Below are 17,322 nucleotides of genomic sequence, written 5' to 3'. Positions count from 1 at the left end.
ATTATAGTTAGGATGAATAGGTTTGAATCCCAGCTTTGCCACTCACTGGCTGTGTGGGAATGTGGACGAACTTCTGGCTCTCTCTGTACCTTTTTCTCCTCTATTAAACAAGGATACTAATAGTCCTTTCTTACTGGTTTGTGTGGTCTAATCTGATAAAGTATGTTAAGTGCTAGCATAATGCTTGGAATCTAGTAAACTCATACTAAATGTTAGCTATTCTTTTTTTAAAAATTATTTTATTAAGAAGGATTCTAAGGATTATTCTTTAATTACCAAAATAAGTCTTATAATCTCTTTACGTGAAATCTTTAAGAATCCATTACAATTCCAGTTGTTTTCTTCTTACTTGCTTAGATGGTTGCTCCCTTTTCTCTCTCATGTCTTACCAAAGGTTAAGCACTTTGTACATGTCTGTCTTCAGAAGGGCTTGTCACACTTTGGAATTCAGTTTACCTGGTTGGTTTAGCAACTCAGCTCATTTTTTGAAAATGGCTTCAAAAGATATTACAGCTATTTTGTATTTTTAGAGTAGGAGCCACACTGTCTTGGGGTATTCTGTGTATATCCTAAGCTGAATCCTCCCTATACCTGGAATCTTTAAACAGGGAATAATGGTGGTTATATTTGGGAGATTTAACTTTTTATTGGTAGTAGATGATTGTTGACTTCCACAACACTCACGTGTAGTTCTGATACTTTCAATTTTTCATTATTAAGATCTTGAGTTGTCTCCTAGTTTTTATTATTTCACATATCTGAATAAAGATACGTACTTAAGTTAGCATAGCCCAAGTCTGATGCATCATTAGGTTCTGGCTAGAAATTTTTCATTCAGCTTCAGAATCTTAGGTTTGGACAAAATTTTTGTCTCTGTTCTCTTCAGTTGCTACCACAAATCTTTCCTTTCATCCTTCCTTCTTGTCTTTTCCTTCTCTTTCTCTTTCTTTTTGAAGATATTTGGCAGATGCTTCAAGTTCCAAAATTATCTTAACCTGTAAGTTTTCCACTTAAAGTGTGTTTAGCCTAAAAAACCCACTATAAACCATAAAGTACTTGGGAAACAGTACCCCAAGTCAGTAACATTAACAAGCTAATTATGAAAGGCATTTGAAAGACATTGTACGATATCTTAATAATTGGTATGGGACTAAATTGGATTTTAAGTGTTTAAAGACTTTCAGAACTGGTATTTTGAAAGGTAGACTATGTCTGGATATCAAGCACTAAAATTAGAACGAATGAACTGGCATTTTGATTTTGAGTAAAATCTACTTTTGCTGCTGTGGTGTTAATGCCAACCTATGATAGCTTTGAATTTCTCTTTCAATTTCTAATCACACGGAACTGAATTTTGATTTGCCTCCAAATTTTTGCATGTTCTTCTTTCATTTTTGCCAGTTAGCCTAAACACATTATTTTAATATTTGAGGAATATTGCTAGAAGTACCACTTTTGTGGTCAGAGGCATATTTCCTCTTTTGCCCTTGAGTATATTTTTGCACAGCTGTACATGGTTGCAGGTCAGCAAATGATCCATTTTAATCCACCTCCATTTTGATCATGTGCCTAGAAGAATGGCATTGTCTTTCTATATGACACTGGTGTCTATAGAAGATGTCTAATACACCTTCTTGACATGGCTCTGAGATGTGTTCTCCCACTTTACAACAGAGTGTTGAAGGGGTGTTTGGGCTACCTTGTAGACCTAGAGAGGTAATCCCAATTTGTCGAGAGAGGCAAAGGGAGCAATTTCTTGGAGCAAAGATCATTTTTTGTTTTATAAGAATCTGGGTGGGCCCAGGCTGTGGTAACCACAGAGAATGAGAAGCAAAAAGCATTTGGTATCCATTCATATTTTGGGGGGATGGTGGGAGAGGAAGCTATTAGTGTAAAGCTTTGCTTTGAGACTATTGAAGCAACTAGTTATCTTCTAGAAGCACATGATGTGAAGGAGGTGGAGATGAGCAACTAGCATTTTTTGAGGACCTACTCTGTTTCTAGAACTCCTAGTTGGTGTTTCACTTTTGTATCTCATTTGATCTTCACAGCAACCTGTGTGAGGTGATTATTTATCCTCCCTTAACCTTTTAAATTGCATAAAATTACACAATTAAATAAAGTTGAGATTTGGAGCCCGGGTTTACCACAGTATAACAAAACATTTGTATTTTAAAATAGTTGTAACTTTAGGCACTTAACACTGCAGCAGAATTTCTCATTTCCTATTTGCCATGTGCTTTACTTTCATATTACTGCATTGATTTTTAAATAATTTTGAAATTACAGAATAATAAATGTTCATTATTTAAAATGAAAAACACACAAAAAGCAAAGAAGAAAATAGAAATCATCTCTTTACCATTTTATGACAACCACTGTTAGCATTTTGGTGTATTTTTGTCCCATGTGTTTCTTATGTGTACTCCCTTAGACCCCACCCCTGTCCCTTTTGACATCTCTAAAGTGTCCCTGTGGATCTCACCTTTCCTGTAGACTGGGAGAATCTGGTGTCCTCCTTGAATCACTGCCTGCAATTTAGTTTTGCTGTTATGTAGTCCTTGACTTAGGTGCAGGGGACTTGCTGCAGATCCCTGCTCCCATGAGTCATGGACAGGTTAATAGGATTAGTGATTTATGAAACCCTTGGCTGCTTTTTTCAAAAAGGCAATGGACAGCGATGTGACTGGAGGACATTTTTAAGACTTCCTGGACTATTTAGTACAAACATTTAAGTTGTTTCTATGTTTTCATGTTTAAATAATGCTGCCATGAAACATTATAGGTAAATCTTTGTTCACATTTTGGGTTTTCTTTAAGTTATTTGGAGAGGAATTTCTAGGACAAGAGATATATACTTATTTTAAGGTCTTTGGTATATATTGCCACATTGCTGTACTCCCTGGTGGTAAGTTCTTTTCAGTAAGCCAAACCTGAGTTGTCTAATCTTTATTTTTTTAGATTTTAATTAACAGTGATTTTATGAATTTAAGATATAAGTAACTAGATCAGATGGAGGAGAAGGTGCACCTAGCTTTGAACACAAAATTTTTCAGTTGAAAGAACCAAAACAAGCTATAGGATATAGGAGTTCATAAAGAACCTTGGAAAGTGCTGTCATTCTGGACTGTAAAAAAATAATTCCTCACTTGAATTTAGGTACAAGGTCAAAGATATAGACTTTAAAACTATTATTTTCTCATCTCAGATTAGGGAAACCCCAATTTTCTTCTCCAATTTAGTGGGACCCCTAGGCCTAACCTTGTGTCATAACAAGACAACAGGAGTTCAGCTTGAACAGAAATAGATGGTGTGTTAAACAGAATAATAGACCCCCAAGGATATCTATGCCTTCATCAAGTGAGGAATTATTTTTTTTACAGCTTTGGTTACTAATATGACTAGATTATCCAGATTTTCCCAATGAGATCAGATGAGCCCTTAAAAGCAGAGTTTCCTCCCAGCTGAGGGTGGAAGAGAAAGTCTGAGATTCTGAGCCTGAGAAGGATTTGAAAAGCCATTGCTAACTCTGAGGTACACAGGGCCACATGCAAAGACTGGGAAGAGGCCTCTGGAGCTAAGGGCAAATGCTAGCTGACAGCCTGCAAGGAAATGGGGATCTCAGTCCTATAAACATAACAAACTGAATTTTGCCAATAGCCTGAATGAACTTAGAAGTACATTCTTCCCGAGAGTCTCCAGAGAGGAACACAAACCTGCTGACACCTTGATTTCCATCTTGAGAATTTAGTTGAACCAAGTTGTGCCTGGACACCTGACCCACAGAAACTATCATATAAGGGTGTTGTTTTAAGCCTCTAAGTTTATAGGAATTGTTTTTAGCAGGAATAGGTGACTAATACACTGAGAATGGGAAGAGATGTAACCAAATCATTTCTTTATTACTAGAATAAAGGATGCATAATTCTGTTTATTCATCTACAAGATTTTAAAGTACTATGAATCAGACTGAAAAATTGACAACCGTTATAAAAAAATATTAGTAGCTAGTAGCAAATTTATAACTGATTTTGTTGTTTGCTTATGCCCATAATCTTCCTACCTGTTATTAATGTCTTTATGTATTTCCTTTTTGTCTTAGTTTTTTATGCATATTATAATAAATGTAAAAATGTGTGAATTGAGGGTTCTTTTCAATTAATATTATGGTAATTTTCTAATGTTATGAAATAATCTTAACAAACATCATTTCTTACACTTCCATAATATTCCATCATTTGCTTCTGCCATACTTTAGCATTTCCTTGGTAATCTCTGATATTCAGTCTTTTTTCTATGATTACCATATTCCTTGGACTGGACAATTTCAGGAAAATAAACATCTAGGTCAAACTGTGAAAGGATTTTCAAATAATGACTGTCTTACATTTAAATTCACATTGAATTACGTTTTTTTAAAGCTGGATCTTGAAGGAGGTAATGGTTTTCATCAGCACACTCTATATTAAACTATCCACTTAATCTTTTCTTGGCTTACAAATAAGATTTGACTTACTCTTATTGTGATGGTATAGGTTTTTTTCATAGAATATGAAATTTGAAATTTTGAGTAGTAGTAATGACAGTTTTAATAAGTCTTTGTGTTGTAATAAGTATTTGTTATATCAATTTTGGAGACCATAACAGGAATTTTATGTTGTCTTTATAGTCAGCATTAATAAAAATAGTGTATATACTGAAGTATAGAGTAAGTTTTTTATTCATTTATTCATTCAACAAATACTTTTTGAGTATCTACTGTATGCTAGACACTATATTAGAGACTTGGGATGTAGTACTGAATAGTCAAGTCTCTGCTTTCATGAAGTCTGGGGGGTAGAGGTGGGGAGGAAGGGGTTACAGGGAGACAATAAATGTAAATATACATTATATTAGGTGGATAAGTGCTTTGAAGAAAAACATAGCAGGATGTGGTGATAGTGATGAAAGGGGGTCGATTTTAGATATTTAAGAAATATGAAAATACTGGTTGAAATGCACAGAGGAATAGAAAGTACTTCTATAGTGAAGAAATAGTGAAGAAAATAGTTTATTATATGTGATTTTTGTTTGTGATATTCCATGTAAGGATATTTCTTATATGAATTTAAATTTAGCCTGATAATACCCAAACTTTCTTTATTTGTTTTATAACTAGTTTTGGTTGGAGATGTTGGTGTATTTTATTGATTCTGCCTTATTTTATTCTGCATCACAATCTTGATTCTCTGTTAAGATATTAATTCCTTAGAATATTGTAGTCTATGGACAAACAAAAATGCCTAAAATTGATTTCACAAAAGTGAAAAGAACATATTGCATTCAGTTAGTAAAGGTAAATTATTTTAGGGATGCCTGGGTGGCTCAGTTGGTTAGGTGTCTGCCATCGGCTCAGGTCATGATCCCAGGGTCCTGGAATCGAGTCCCGCGTTGGGCTCCCTGCTCAGCGGGGAGCCTGCTTCTCCCTCTGCAAGCTGCTCCCCCCGCTTGTGCTCTCTCTCTGACAAACAAATAAATAAAATCTTAAAAAAAAAAAGGTAAATTATTTTATAAGAGTAAAGAGATAACAAACCATTGCTGATGTCTCTATTATCAGCATTTATAATTAAAAATATTCTCAAGTGTATGACTTTATTCAATAATCATTGATAAATTTTTCTGCATTTAATAGTAAGTTTCTTTAAAGAAAATAAGATTTATATAGCTAATGGAAAGTGATCAGTATGCAGTTGACCCTTGAACAATGCAGGAATTAGAGGTGCCAATCCCCTGTCCACTTGAAAATCTGTGTATAACTTTTGACTCCCTGGAAACTTAACTATTAATAGCCTGCAGTTGACCAGAAGCCTTACCATAACATAAACAGCTGGTTAACAGTGTGTGTGTGTGTGTGTGTGTTTTACTGGATGAACTTGATATTTATTTTGTAGTATGAGTATTTTTTTGTTGAAATATAATTAATATTCAACACTATATTAGTTTCAGGTGTACAACATCATGATTCAACATATACTGTATGTAAACTATATACTCACAATAAAGTAAGCTACAGAAAAGAAAATGTTACTAAGAAAATCATAAAAAAGAAAATAAATTTATAGTACTCTATTTATCAAAAAAATCCGTGTGGAACTGGACCCACACAGTTCAAACTTATGTTGTTCAAGGGTCAACTGTATTTTGTGAAGCAGTAAATAAGAATTTCAATTGTTAAATTTGTTAGACAAGATTATCACAAGAAAATAAAACTGTTTTAAACAAAGGAAATGTTACTTTCAAATGCTCTTTTTCATGCTCTCTCTCCCTCTTTTGGAACATTTTAAGTAATGGGTTATGGATGACTTAGAAAACTTTATTTTAGAAAATATCTCATTTCCTAGGATCTAGTTAGTAGTGTATTTGTATTAAATTTCTATTGGGACTTATAACCTTAAGGAACAAACTCCAAATGACACTATTAAAACTGTTCACATTTAGTATTCTTATATTGTAATATTTTTAGAACTAGTGTAATTTTTATTAAGATAACTTTTTTCCTGAAGATATAATTTATGTGAAATTTTTAAGATCTGCTTTAAAAAATAAGATGTATATTTGAGAATAAGAATTATTCTTTTCCTTTTATTTGTAGTTCAATGTAAAGACTGACGATTTTCCAAAGAATTTATTAGTAAACGAATATTTAGGAAATTTTCAAGTGGTTATTTCCTTTGTTAATCCTGCTTTTTTTTTTCTTTTCCAGTTTACAGATATGACCCAGACCTGTACATGAGTGACTTTGGTTAGTCAGAGTGAACATTCAATAATGAGCGGTGCAGCTTTGGGACTCGAGATTGTTTTTGTCTTTTTTCTGGCATTATTCCTACTTCATCGATATGGAGATTTCAAGAAACAGCATAGACTTGTAATTGTCGGAACACTGCTAGCTTGGTATCTCTGCTTTCTTATCGTCTTCATACTGCCTCTGGATGTTAGTACGGTAAGAGGTGAAACCGAGTTTTGGAATTCAGAAGGCAATTGTAATCATACAGCATGTTTGAGATATGCTAGTTCTTTTTTTTTTTTTTTTTTTAAGATTTTATTTATTTTTTGACAGAGAGAGAGACAGCGAGAGAGGGAACACAAGCAGGGAGAGTGGGAGAGGGAGAAGCAGGCTTCCCGCTGAGCAAGGAGCCCGATGTGGGGCTCGATCCCAGGACCCTGGGATCATGACCTGGGCCGAAGGCAGACGCTTAACGACTGAGCCACCCAGGCGCCCCGAGATATGCTAGTTCTTAAGACAGCTAAATTATATAAGGTTATACTGAATATTTTGTATTTAAGTCTTACTTTAGGAATTTGATCATTAAAAAGCATAGCCAGGAAGGTAATTGGTGGATAGGTTGATATCCTCCAGTATCCCTTAAGTACTTGGTAACCTTTTGGTTTTCATTTTTAAACCTTGTGTTCACTGATTTAGACTATATACAACCGGTGTAAGCATGCTGCTGCAAACTCAAGCCCTCCTGAGAACAGCAACATCACAGGATTATATGCACCTGCTACCCCAGTTCCCAGGTATTTGCTTCCTGTTTGTTTGTTTATTTTTAAAAATAGGGTAGAGGAGAAAAAATTGCTTTAAAATTGTCAGTTCTTACCATTTGGATTTTATAAAAGTTGATCCTTACTCATCCCCCCCACCTCACTTCTATCCTTTGCTAGTAGACTTTTAATTACTTTGTATTCTATTTAAATTTAAATCTTAAATAAATTTTAAATATTTGTTGGTGCACAAGGCCTTTTATTAGACACTAAGGAGAAACTTGGAGAAGACCTGATTTTTTTAGCCCTGGTTCTCTCTCTTACTAAGAATGTGACTTCCAATGGCTATTTTTTTTCTCAGCCTTTCTCTGGTCTAAATAAATGAGGCATTCATTTTCTCTTTTACCCGATTTACAAAGTTGTATAAAGGGTAAGGAGATTATTCTGTATGTAGGGTGTTCCTTTCATATTGTGCATTCTTTGAAATCACTATAATTTTATTTTTTATTTTTACTCTTAAAGATTTTATTTTTAAGTAATCTCCATACCCAAAATGGTACTCGAACTCACAGCCCAAAGATCAAGAGTTGCACACTCTTGACTGAGCCAGCCAGGTGCTCCAAAATCATTTATAGTTTTAAACTGAGAATAAATAAAGTTCATATTATCGAAAGGTTATGTTAAATTCTTATCAAACTTCCAAGTAAAAAACTTTAATAAATGTTGACTATAGCTTTTACCAAGGCTTTAAGTAGTGTTTGCATGCTTCTTTATGCAGCTTTTATTATTTTTTTTAATCTAAGCTGAATAAGGGTAAATTTGAAATGTAGATGTTACTCTCCTTTGAAGCACATTAAAAATCAGATATATATCAGCAGCCGTTGTGAATTGCTAGAAGCTCCTGGACTAAATGATATCCTTACAGTCTAGGAAGACTATTAATGGAGGAATCTATGGTCAGATATACATATCTGCAGAAAATTCAAACAATTATATACAAATGCTGGCATCTCTCTCCATGGGAGCTATCCTACAGTGACTGAGTTTTAAGGCTCCAGCTTCAGGAGTTAATCACCTAATGTCTTTTGCCTCCCTATTCCCCCCTCCCTGGAAAATAACCAACGCAACAAATGGGGTGTGTATTTTATTTATTTTCTTTCTTTTTTTCTTTATCTTATTTAATTTATCTTTTTTTTAGGGGGTGTGTATTTTAAAGGTAATCAAATCAGATTTAGTTTCATGATGCTGTCACATTATCAGTCTATTAGGTGAACATTATGCCCTCTTTTTACTCAAGAACTAAAAATACACTGAAAGTTGAAAATTTAAATGGCATTCCTTTGTTTCCCTTCTGTGTGTTTTTTTAGTTTGATAGTCTGCTTTGGATTACTAGTTTTCTGTGAAATTTTAGAAGTTAGAATCAGTAACTTAATATCTGAATGTAAATGAGCTTTGCATGCATAAATTAATTGTATAATTTAAGTAGTCATCATTTATTAATTGGCTATAAATTGTTATTAAACAGCCAGCATCCATGTTTCATGCCATGGAGCTACATTCCCGATGGAATCATGCCAATTTTCTGGAGGGTAGTATATTGGACATCACAATTTTTAACATGGTAAGTGGCAGTGGAGGATAAAAAGTTCTTTATTTTGGCTAAAGTAAAAAGAAAAAAAAAGTATGCTTTCTTCACGAAACTTCATCTTTCAGAATTCAAGTGTTACTTATTTTTTTCTTTAATCTGTATATTCTATTTTCTGCTCATTCAGTTCTCTCCCATCTTAAAAGAAATGAAAAGAAGAAAACAAGGCAAACGAGAAATAGAAAAGAGAAACAAAAAATTTTTCCTGTCACCGTTCCCCTCCAGTTAGTGCCTTCTCTCTTGACCTTCTTCGATTCAATCTTCTTCTAGTCCCAGTTTTACATGAAACTGCTCTTGCTAAGGTCATCATTGTCTCCTGGTTTTCTTTCTTTCGTCTTAGCCCAACCTGCTGAATTTCCTTCATGGGTTCTATTTCTGTGGCCCATTTCCTAAATGTTGATGTTCCCTAGGGTCCGATCTTTGGTCATCTTGTTACCTGATCCTCCCTGTATAGCTCTAATTATAGCTATAGTCCCAATGTATTCCATATGTTTCTACCCATTACAGCTTTGTCTTCTTGTTTGTTTGTTTGTTTAAGAGAAGGGGTGGTGGGAGAGGCAGAGGGAGAGGGAGAGAGAATCTTAAGAAAGCTCCATTCCCAGCGCGGAGCCTATCGTGGGGCTCGATCTCACCACCCCGAGATCATGACTTGAGCCAAAATCAAGAGTCAGAGGCTTGACTGACTGAGCCACCCAGGCGCCCTGAAGCTTTGTCTTTCTGCTGTGCTCCAAACACATTATTCACTACGTACTGAGCATTTTAGATACTCTGCAGGCAACTAAGCTCTAAAACTGAAGCTAGTGAACATCGCATGAGAAAAATCACACAGCAGAGTAGAGTAGCACCCCTGTAAATTCATGTTCATTGAACTCATCTGGGCCCGCAGCATTGCCAGACTTTGCTCCTTTGTGTCTCTAGTCTGCTTGCTCTTCATTCTCCACAGCAAGACTTCAAACCTCAAACCTCTACTGTTCTCTTTGTGGCTCTTTCTCTCTCTTTTATGGCCTAGAATCAGTCACCTTCTCCCTTGCAGAGGACTTTACTTTCTACTTCACAGTGAAAATAGAAGTCATCAGATGGCAGCTCTTCAGCCTCTCGCCAGCACACCGACCAACCCATCCTTTTCCCTTCCTCTCAAAGAATGAGTCACTCTCAAAGTGACTTCAGAGTGAAATCCCTCTTCCTGAAATCTGGACCCATCTCCTTCAGCTCTTGTTACCTATGCCTGCAGCTTCCAGTTTCAACAAAGCATACACAATTCTCTCATCCTTTTAAAAAAAAGAAAGAAAAAAACCAAAAAAATCTCTCAAATGCAGCCCTTTCCGGCTTCCTGGCTTCTAACCTTATTGATCTACTCATCACAGCTTAATTTTTGGAGGGAGACTTTTTTCTTGAAGTATAAATTGGTACAGAAAAGTGACAAATTGTGTTTAGTTTTACTTTTTTCAAAGTGAATACACCTGGATAACCAGCACTCAGGTGGTATTATAGAACATTAACAATGTTTATGCTATATCTAGAAGCTTCCCTCATACCCCTCTCCCAGTCATACCCTCCCAAAGGTAGCCGTGATTCTGACATCCATCCCTATAGATTAGTCTTGCCATTTTTGAGCTTTGTAAACATGGAGTTATATGGTATATATTTTTCTGCATCCCTTTTTTGGCTCACAAATTTGGAAGATTCATCTATGTTGTATTGTGTGTATCAGTATTCTTTTCTTTTTCATTTCTGGAAAATATTCCATGATATGAATATGCCACAGTTTATCCTACCCAGCCAAACTTCTCAAGTGAATTGTCTACGTGTACTGTCTTCATTTACTCATTGCTCACTCTTTCCTCAACCCATGGAATCCTGTTTTCTAGCCCCACTTCTCCACTCACATACAAGTCTTCATTGATTTGACTTCTTGGCAGCATTTGATTATTGTTTTCTCTCTCCACTTTGAAACACTTCCTTCTCCTGTTTTCTCCTCCATATGCTCCTTGGTTTTCTCCCATCCCTCTCTGCTGTTCTGTCTCTGTGTCCTTTGCAGGCTCCTCCTCCTCCTGTTTCTCTCCCTCTCCTTTAAAAGATACTCTTTCTCAGGGCTTAGCCTCAGCTCTTTCCTTCTCCTTCTAAATCTCATCTACCGGTGTCAGGTCAGGTCAGTTCCACCCCTCTCTCCTGAATTCTGAAGCTGGATAGCCAACTACTTCCTGTGTGGCTCCTTTGAGATGTGTCCTAAGTACTTCAATTCAGTGGATTCACAGCCAGTCTTCTCGCCTCCTGCTTCTTACCACATCACCACCCCTTACCCTCTCCCACGTAGTCCCAGTTTTGTTCCCTTTCAGTCCATTCTTCCTGCTGAAGCCTTATCAGTCTTTAGAAGACTTCAATTTGATCATGTCTCCTGTAAAGAAAAAGGTTCCTCGTCTGAATGCAGTCCAAAGGCTTCACAAAGACTTTAAAGGCTTTTTTTTTTTAAGATTCATCATAAGTCCCTCACACTGTTGTACTCTCTGCTGGTTGTTGTGACCAGAAATGTGCTTTGCTCTCTCCAAAATTTAGTATTACAAAAATACTCAGTCATATTAGAGTTTGTTCAGTATTAATAATTACTCAAGATCCTATTTATTTGTGAAAAGAACTACACATTAAAATTGAGATTCATATAATTCTGGTATTTTGAGATTAAACAGACATATCAATTGGTTCTTTAATCATATTTTTTCCAACCATCTAGGATTCTGTTACCTTTTATGCAGTCATATGCAAGATCAGGAGGGTTTTCCATCACTGGAAAGATCAAAACTGCACTGATTGAGAATGCAATCTACTATGGCACCTATTTGCTGATTTTTGGAGCATTTTTAATTTATGTAGCTGTGAACCCACATTTGCACTTAGAATGGTAAGAAAAGTTGCCTTCTTAACATTGTTTCTGTGTGTATTTGCATTTTTAAAATTTGTTTTTATCTCACATGCGCAGATAAACACATTTCATTGAGAAACATATTGTTATGTGTTTTCTGGATTCCTCAAGAGGAAATCTAAATAATCCCTATTACTAAGAAGAAAAAATGGAATAATATATTTAAATATAAGCTATTAGATGGACTAATGCTTTGTCTAATAGCTCTATGTTAGAAGTATTAACCCTTATGATTTTTTTTAAGTTTTTATTTAAATTCCAGTTAGTTAACATGCAGTGTAATGTTAGTTTCAGGCGTACAATTTTGTATATGGCAAAATAACTAGTTTTCTTTTTTCATTGGAACTTGTGAATATTTTTTTAAAGATTTATTTTAGAGAGAGAGAGCGGGTGCGCACACACACTTGAGAGGGGGTTGGGCAGAGGGAGAGGGAGAGACAGAATCTCAAGCCGACCCCACGCTGAGCTGGAGCCCAGTGCGGGGCTCAGTCTCACAACCCTGAGATCATGACCTGAGCAGAAACCAAGAGTCGGATGCTAACTGCCTGAGCCGCCCAGGTGCTCCAGAACTTGTGAAAATTTTTTCTTTTGTTCTGACTGTAGTTTGAGGGCATATTTCTCTCTGATGTTAGATTCAGACATTATAATAAAATTAAAATCTGTATTATACTTGTGATCTATGTAATATATGTAAAGAGATAGAGCTCAGAAATTTAGGAATAGAGCAGTAATGATAATTCTCACTAGTGCATTCCTGAGATTTGTGTTGGTGTGCCTCAACATAAGTTAAACATTTTTTAGGCTTTAAAATTTTTTCAGGCTTCTCTTGTTAATACTGAGTAAGATAGACCCTAATGAAAAAATTTGGACAAAATACATATATTTTTTTTACCAGGAATTATCCTAAATTCTAATTATAACTGTAGTGGAAGCAGTGTTAAAGTCTATTTCTGCAGTCACGCTCTAACTTCCTCTTAAAACACGCAGATTATCTGCTGTTGCTAAAAGAGTAGCTGAGGCTTGGAAGATATAATTTTTTTCATATAAAATCCTAACCATCCTTTAGGACTGTTTTCTGAAAAGCTATTTAATACTAGTTAGTTCTATTTTACATATTTGTTAGAAAAATTTATCTATCACAGCTCTCTGCTTGTGTTTTCCCTTTCTCAGGAACCAGCTTCAGACAATTGGGATAGCTGCCGCAAATACATGGGGCCTGTTTCTTCTCGTGTTGTTGCTGGGGTACGGTTTGGTAGAAATTCCTCGGTCGTACTGGAACGGAGCAAAAAGAGGTTATCTACTTATGAAAACGTATTTTAAGGCAGCCAAACTGATGACAGAGAAAGCAGATGCAGAAGAGACTTTAGAAGATGTCATGGAGGTAAGCAAGTTCCAACCTTACACTCAGTCATGGTTGTTTTTTTGCTGCTGTGTTAGCACATCGATGGGCTTTACCCTGCATGTTTGGTGATGTGCGGTCCTTCAGAATGTCCCGTCCGTTAGCGTGACTTCTTACTGGCCATTCAGCTTCATGAGATGTCCCCTCCACCTTCCAGCCACCAAAGAGCGCGAATATGTTCAACAGTGCAGGGTTATGCTTGTCATCTTGGGATAACTTTGAATAGCGCCCCTCTTTTACTCTTAAAAGACTCCCAGATTAGATGATCAATTAATGGTTATGCTGACATGCCTTCCCTGGTCCTCTAGACTCTTAGACATTCAGCACCCATTTTTTTAAGTGAATGAATAAATGAACAAAAGAATATATGTTAGGATTAAAAAAATCTGATGTTGGCTTTTTTGCATTCATTCCCTACAAAATGTAAGAATGGTAGCAGAAGACATTGATTCAAAATGTAGGAGTAAATCTACAAATAGTAGTCTGTTACATTTCCTCAGCATTCTGATGGCTATTATAACATTTTTCAAAGGAAATAATTTATGTTTGATAATTTTTGTATTTGTATCTATGTTTATTTTTGAAAATTGGAGTTTTTTTTAAAAACGTGAAAATTTATATTTGGTAATATATAATTATAATATATAATACATAAATGTAATAAATATATAAATAAATATATAATAATTTTAAAAAGATAATTTTTTTTTTTAAAGATTTTATTTGCTTATTTGACAGAGAGAGAGAGACAGTGAGAGCAGGAACACAAGCCGGGGGGAGTGGGAGAGGGAGAAGCAGACTTCCCACTGAGCAGGGAACCCGATGTGGGGCTCGATCCCAGGACTCTGGGATCATGACCTGAGCCGAAGGCAGATGCTTAACGACTGAGCCACCCAGGTGCCCCTCAAAAAGATAATTTAAATTTGATAGTGTCTGCCTTAAAAGTTGGTACTAAATTCATTTGTTTCAGATTTGAGGAATATTGGTTACACCAGTTACTCAATATTCCTTTAAGAAACATAAATCCAGCTAATTATGGCAAGACCTGGATTTGGCTAGGAGAAATCCTCAGTCGCTGAAGAAAGATGGATTTTGTTGTTGTCGTTTGTTAAGTAAGAACCCTCTTCTGAAGAATAGGATGTGGAAAATTAGGACTGGCATTGGTGCTTTCTTTGTTATTTTAACACAGGTATAAGGTGTAAGGGATTTAAAAATTTTTAGATTTAGAGAAAATTTTCTGTGTAAATTAGATACCACTCTCTTTATTGAATATATTTGGCATATTATGTTGTATAAATTTAAAGTGTACAAAATGTTAATTTGACGCATTTATGTATTGCGTCAAAAAGAGAAACCCCTCTTTCTGTAATGAATGTTTTGAAAATAGCAGCAGGTCTACATAGATAGCAGAACTCCCGCCCTTTCTCCCCCCATCAAACATCGTGATTTGTCAGGTATGAATTTCTTTGCCTATATATTTCAAGGGAATTTGGGATCTTTTATGTTTTTCTGAATATCTAAAAATTTGTAAACTTGAGAAAATGTTTTCATCACTTAATAAATACTTGTCTTCTTGATGTGTTAAGTGCTGTGCAGAACTGGCCATTAGGATACTAACTGCCTGGAGTGGAAAATTAGACACTATGTGGCCAATGTGACATGATTGGTGAATGATACGAAGGCAATGCTGTAGTGTAGAGAGGTTTCACTTCTGAATAGTGATCAGAGGAGGAAGTGAAATATGATCTGGGTCTTGAAGGATGGATAGAATTTTCATAGCTGACAGCATCCTGGTCAGGTATCAGGTTTTAAAACCAAATTAATTGAGCATAAGGTTGATGTGGGAAAGATAAAAGCTTGTAAGGTTTGAAAGACAGGTTGTAGCCAAAAGAGCAGGGCCATGAATGTCATACTGAAAAGTCCAGACTATCTTTTGAAAGCAGTGAGGAATCATTAACACCTTACAGTGGAAGAGACCTGATCCTATATGTGGTTTCTGATCTGTCTGATGGAGGTGTGCAGAATAAGGCATGGAACAAGAATATGCATAGTTTGAGGGAAAAAAAAACAACGTTCCAAATACACCTTTAACATCACAAAGTTTAGTCACCTTTTTTTGGTAATTATTAATTATATTTTTCAGCAATCCATAAATTCTCCCAAATGCAGTTTTGTAAAAACCAGTTTAGCATTTTATATGTTTTTCTCTGAAGTGAATATATACAATTGTGTGTCTGTTATTTTTCTTTGAAGCGTTAATAAATTTCCAAGCCATGTCAAACCATTCAAAAGGTATTTGCTAGAGGCCTTCAAGAGATCACCTCTACCTTTAGTCATTTTTTAAGGTGGAGAATTTGGAAGAGGGGGAAACAGCTACTTATTCCCACTGAAAATTGCCTATAGCCTGACTTCATAGATGTTGTGTGCCCTGCCTAGTGATTAGGCACAGTAATATCAGTGCTCGAAGTTTTCTTATTTTATTTATGAAGAAAATAAGCAATATTTCAAATACTTTCCACACTTCATAAAAGTTATGAACTTTTTTTTTTTTTTTAAAGATTTTATTTATTTGTTTGACAGAGACACAGCGAGAGAGGGAACACAATCAGGGGGAGTGGGAGAGAGAGAAGCAGGCTTCCTGCTGAGCAGGGAGCCCGATGTGGGGCTCGATCCCAGGACCCTGGGACCATGACCTGAGCCGAAGGCAGACGCTTAACGACTGAGCCAACCAGGCGCCCCAAAGTTATGAACTTTTAAAGGAACCTTTTAAATTTATAACAGCTCTAGTAAATATCAATAATTAACTATTTCAGTACTTATTTTTGTATAATATGGCTCAAGAATTTAAAGGAAAAATACAGTATTTTTATGTATAATGTATAACTAGACTGTATGGTTCATATTTAGAGTTGTGCTAACAAGTCAACAAAACTTGAAGGCAATTTAGTAATAGAAAACTGTAATGCAGTGATGATTCAAGCGTCTTTTAAAAACCCAAGTCTTACCCTGTTACTCCCATATTTAGGCCTCACTCACTGACCTCAGATAAACTTACTCTAAGGCCTTCTGGAGTGCTTTGCTTTTCTTCAGCCTGATCAAGTGCTGCTCAGGCGCTTACCCTCCTTTTCCCCCTGGTCACACTGTACTTCTTTCAGTTCCTTGAAGCTCCTTGTGTACTTCTGCTTGGAGCCTTCAGACAGGCTGCCCCTCTGTTTGGAATATTCTTGCCCCCTCCTTTGGTTGGCTGACCTTACTCCTACTCATGCTTTTTATCTCAGCTTAAATGATCAGTTTATCAGAAGGCCTCCCACACTAGATTACACAGCACTTTCCATACCATTTCTTCTTGAGTAGCGTCTGTTTTTCTCATGAAGCTAAGCTCCTGACAGGAGCAATGTCTGCTGGTACAAATTATTCATAAGGTCTATGTATTTTCAATTTTGATGGGTATTACTAATTTACCTTTCAAAGAGGTTATATAATTTTGTCAGAAAATTGTTCTTATTTTTAAAATTTGTAATTGTTTTTAGTGAGCTTGACTCTCTTTCCAGACATTTATCGACCAATAGTATTTCTTATGTGTCTTCCCAATTTTCGCTTGATTTGTAAGCACTCTCCATATATTAAGGGAAGTGGATTTTTTTTGTCATATAAGTATTTTTTTCATAATTTTGTCTATATGCCAGATGGTTTCCCTGACTCCAGTTTTGTATCCCTTAGGGCCATTCTCTCGTCTACAATCAGAATGTTCTTTTTAATACCCTGGTCAGTTCTCTTGCTTCCCAGCCCTTGGATATGCCATTGCTTTTGCCTAGAACAGTGGTTCCAACTTTTAAAAAA

At 35.8% G+C, this 17,322-nt stretch overlaps 1 protein-coding gene across 5 annotated transcripts in view; it reads left to right on the top strand.

Annotated features, from left to right (window-relative positions):
• The window catches only part of LMBRD2 (LMBR1 domain containing 2), a 44,709-nt gene that overhangs the window by 2,998 nt on the left and 24,389 nt on the right, over window positions 1-17,322 (top strand). For all 5 annotated transcript variants that reach the window (XM_081825998.1, XM_081825996.1, XM_081825995.1 and 2 more), the window contains exons 2-6: window positions 6,743-6,979; window positions 7,460-7,557; window positions 9,047-9,142; window positions 11,895-12,062; window positions 13,254-13,464. In XM_081825998.1, the coding sequence (XP_081682124.1) occupies window positions 6,806-6,979; window positions 7,460-7,557; window positions 9,047-9,142; window positions 11,895-12,062; window positions 13,254-13,464 (747 nt within the window). In that variant the 5' untranslated portion in view covers window positions 6,743-6,805. The remainder of the gene's footprint in view (window positions 1-6,742; window positions 6,980-7,459; window positions 7,558-9,046; window positions 9,143-11,894; window positions 12,063-13,253; window positions 13,465-17,322) is intronic.

Source organism: Leptonychotes weddellii, chromosome 7 (assembly GCF_054177405.1).
Source record: "Leptonychotes weddellii isolate Sample4059 chromosome 7, ASM5417740v2, whole genome shotgun sequence".
Lineage (NCBI taxonomy): Eukaryota > Metazoa > Chordata > Mammalia > Carnivora > Phocidae > Leptonychotes > Leptonychotes weddellii.
Note: the sequence above shows the minus strand (reverse complement) of the source record. Positions and strands in the feature narration are given on the sequence as shown.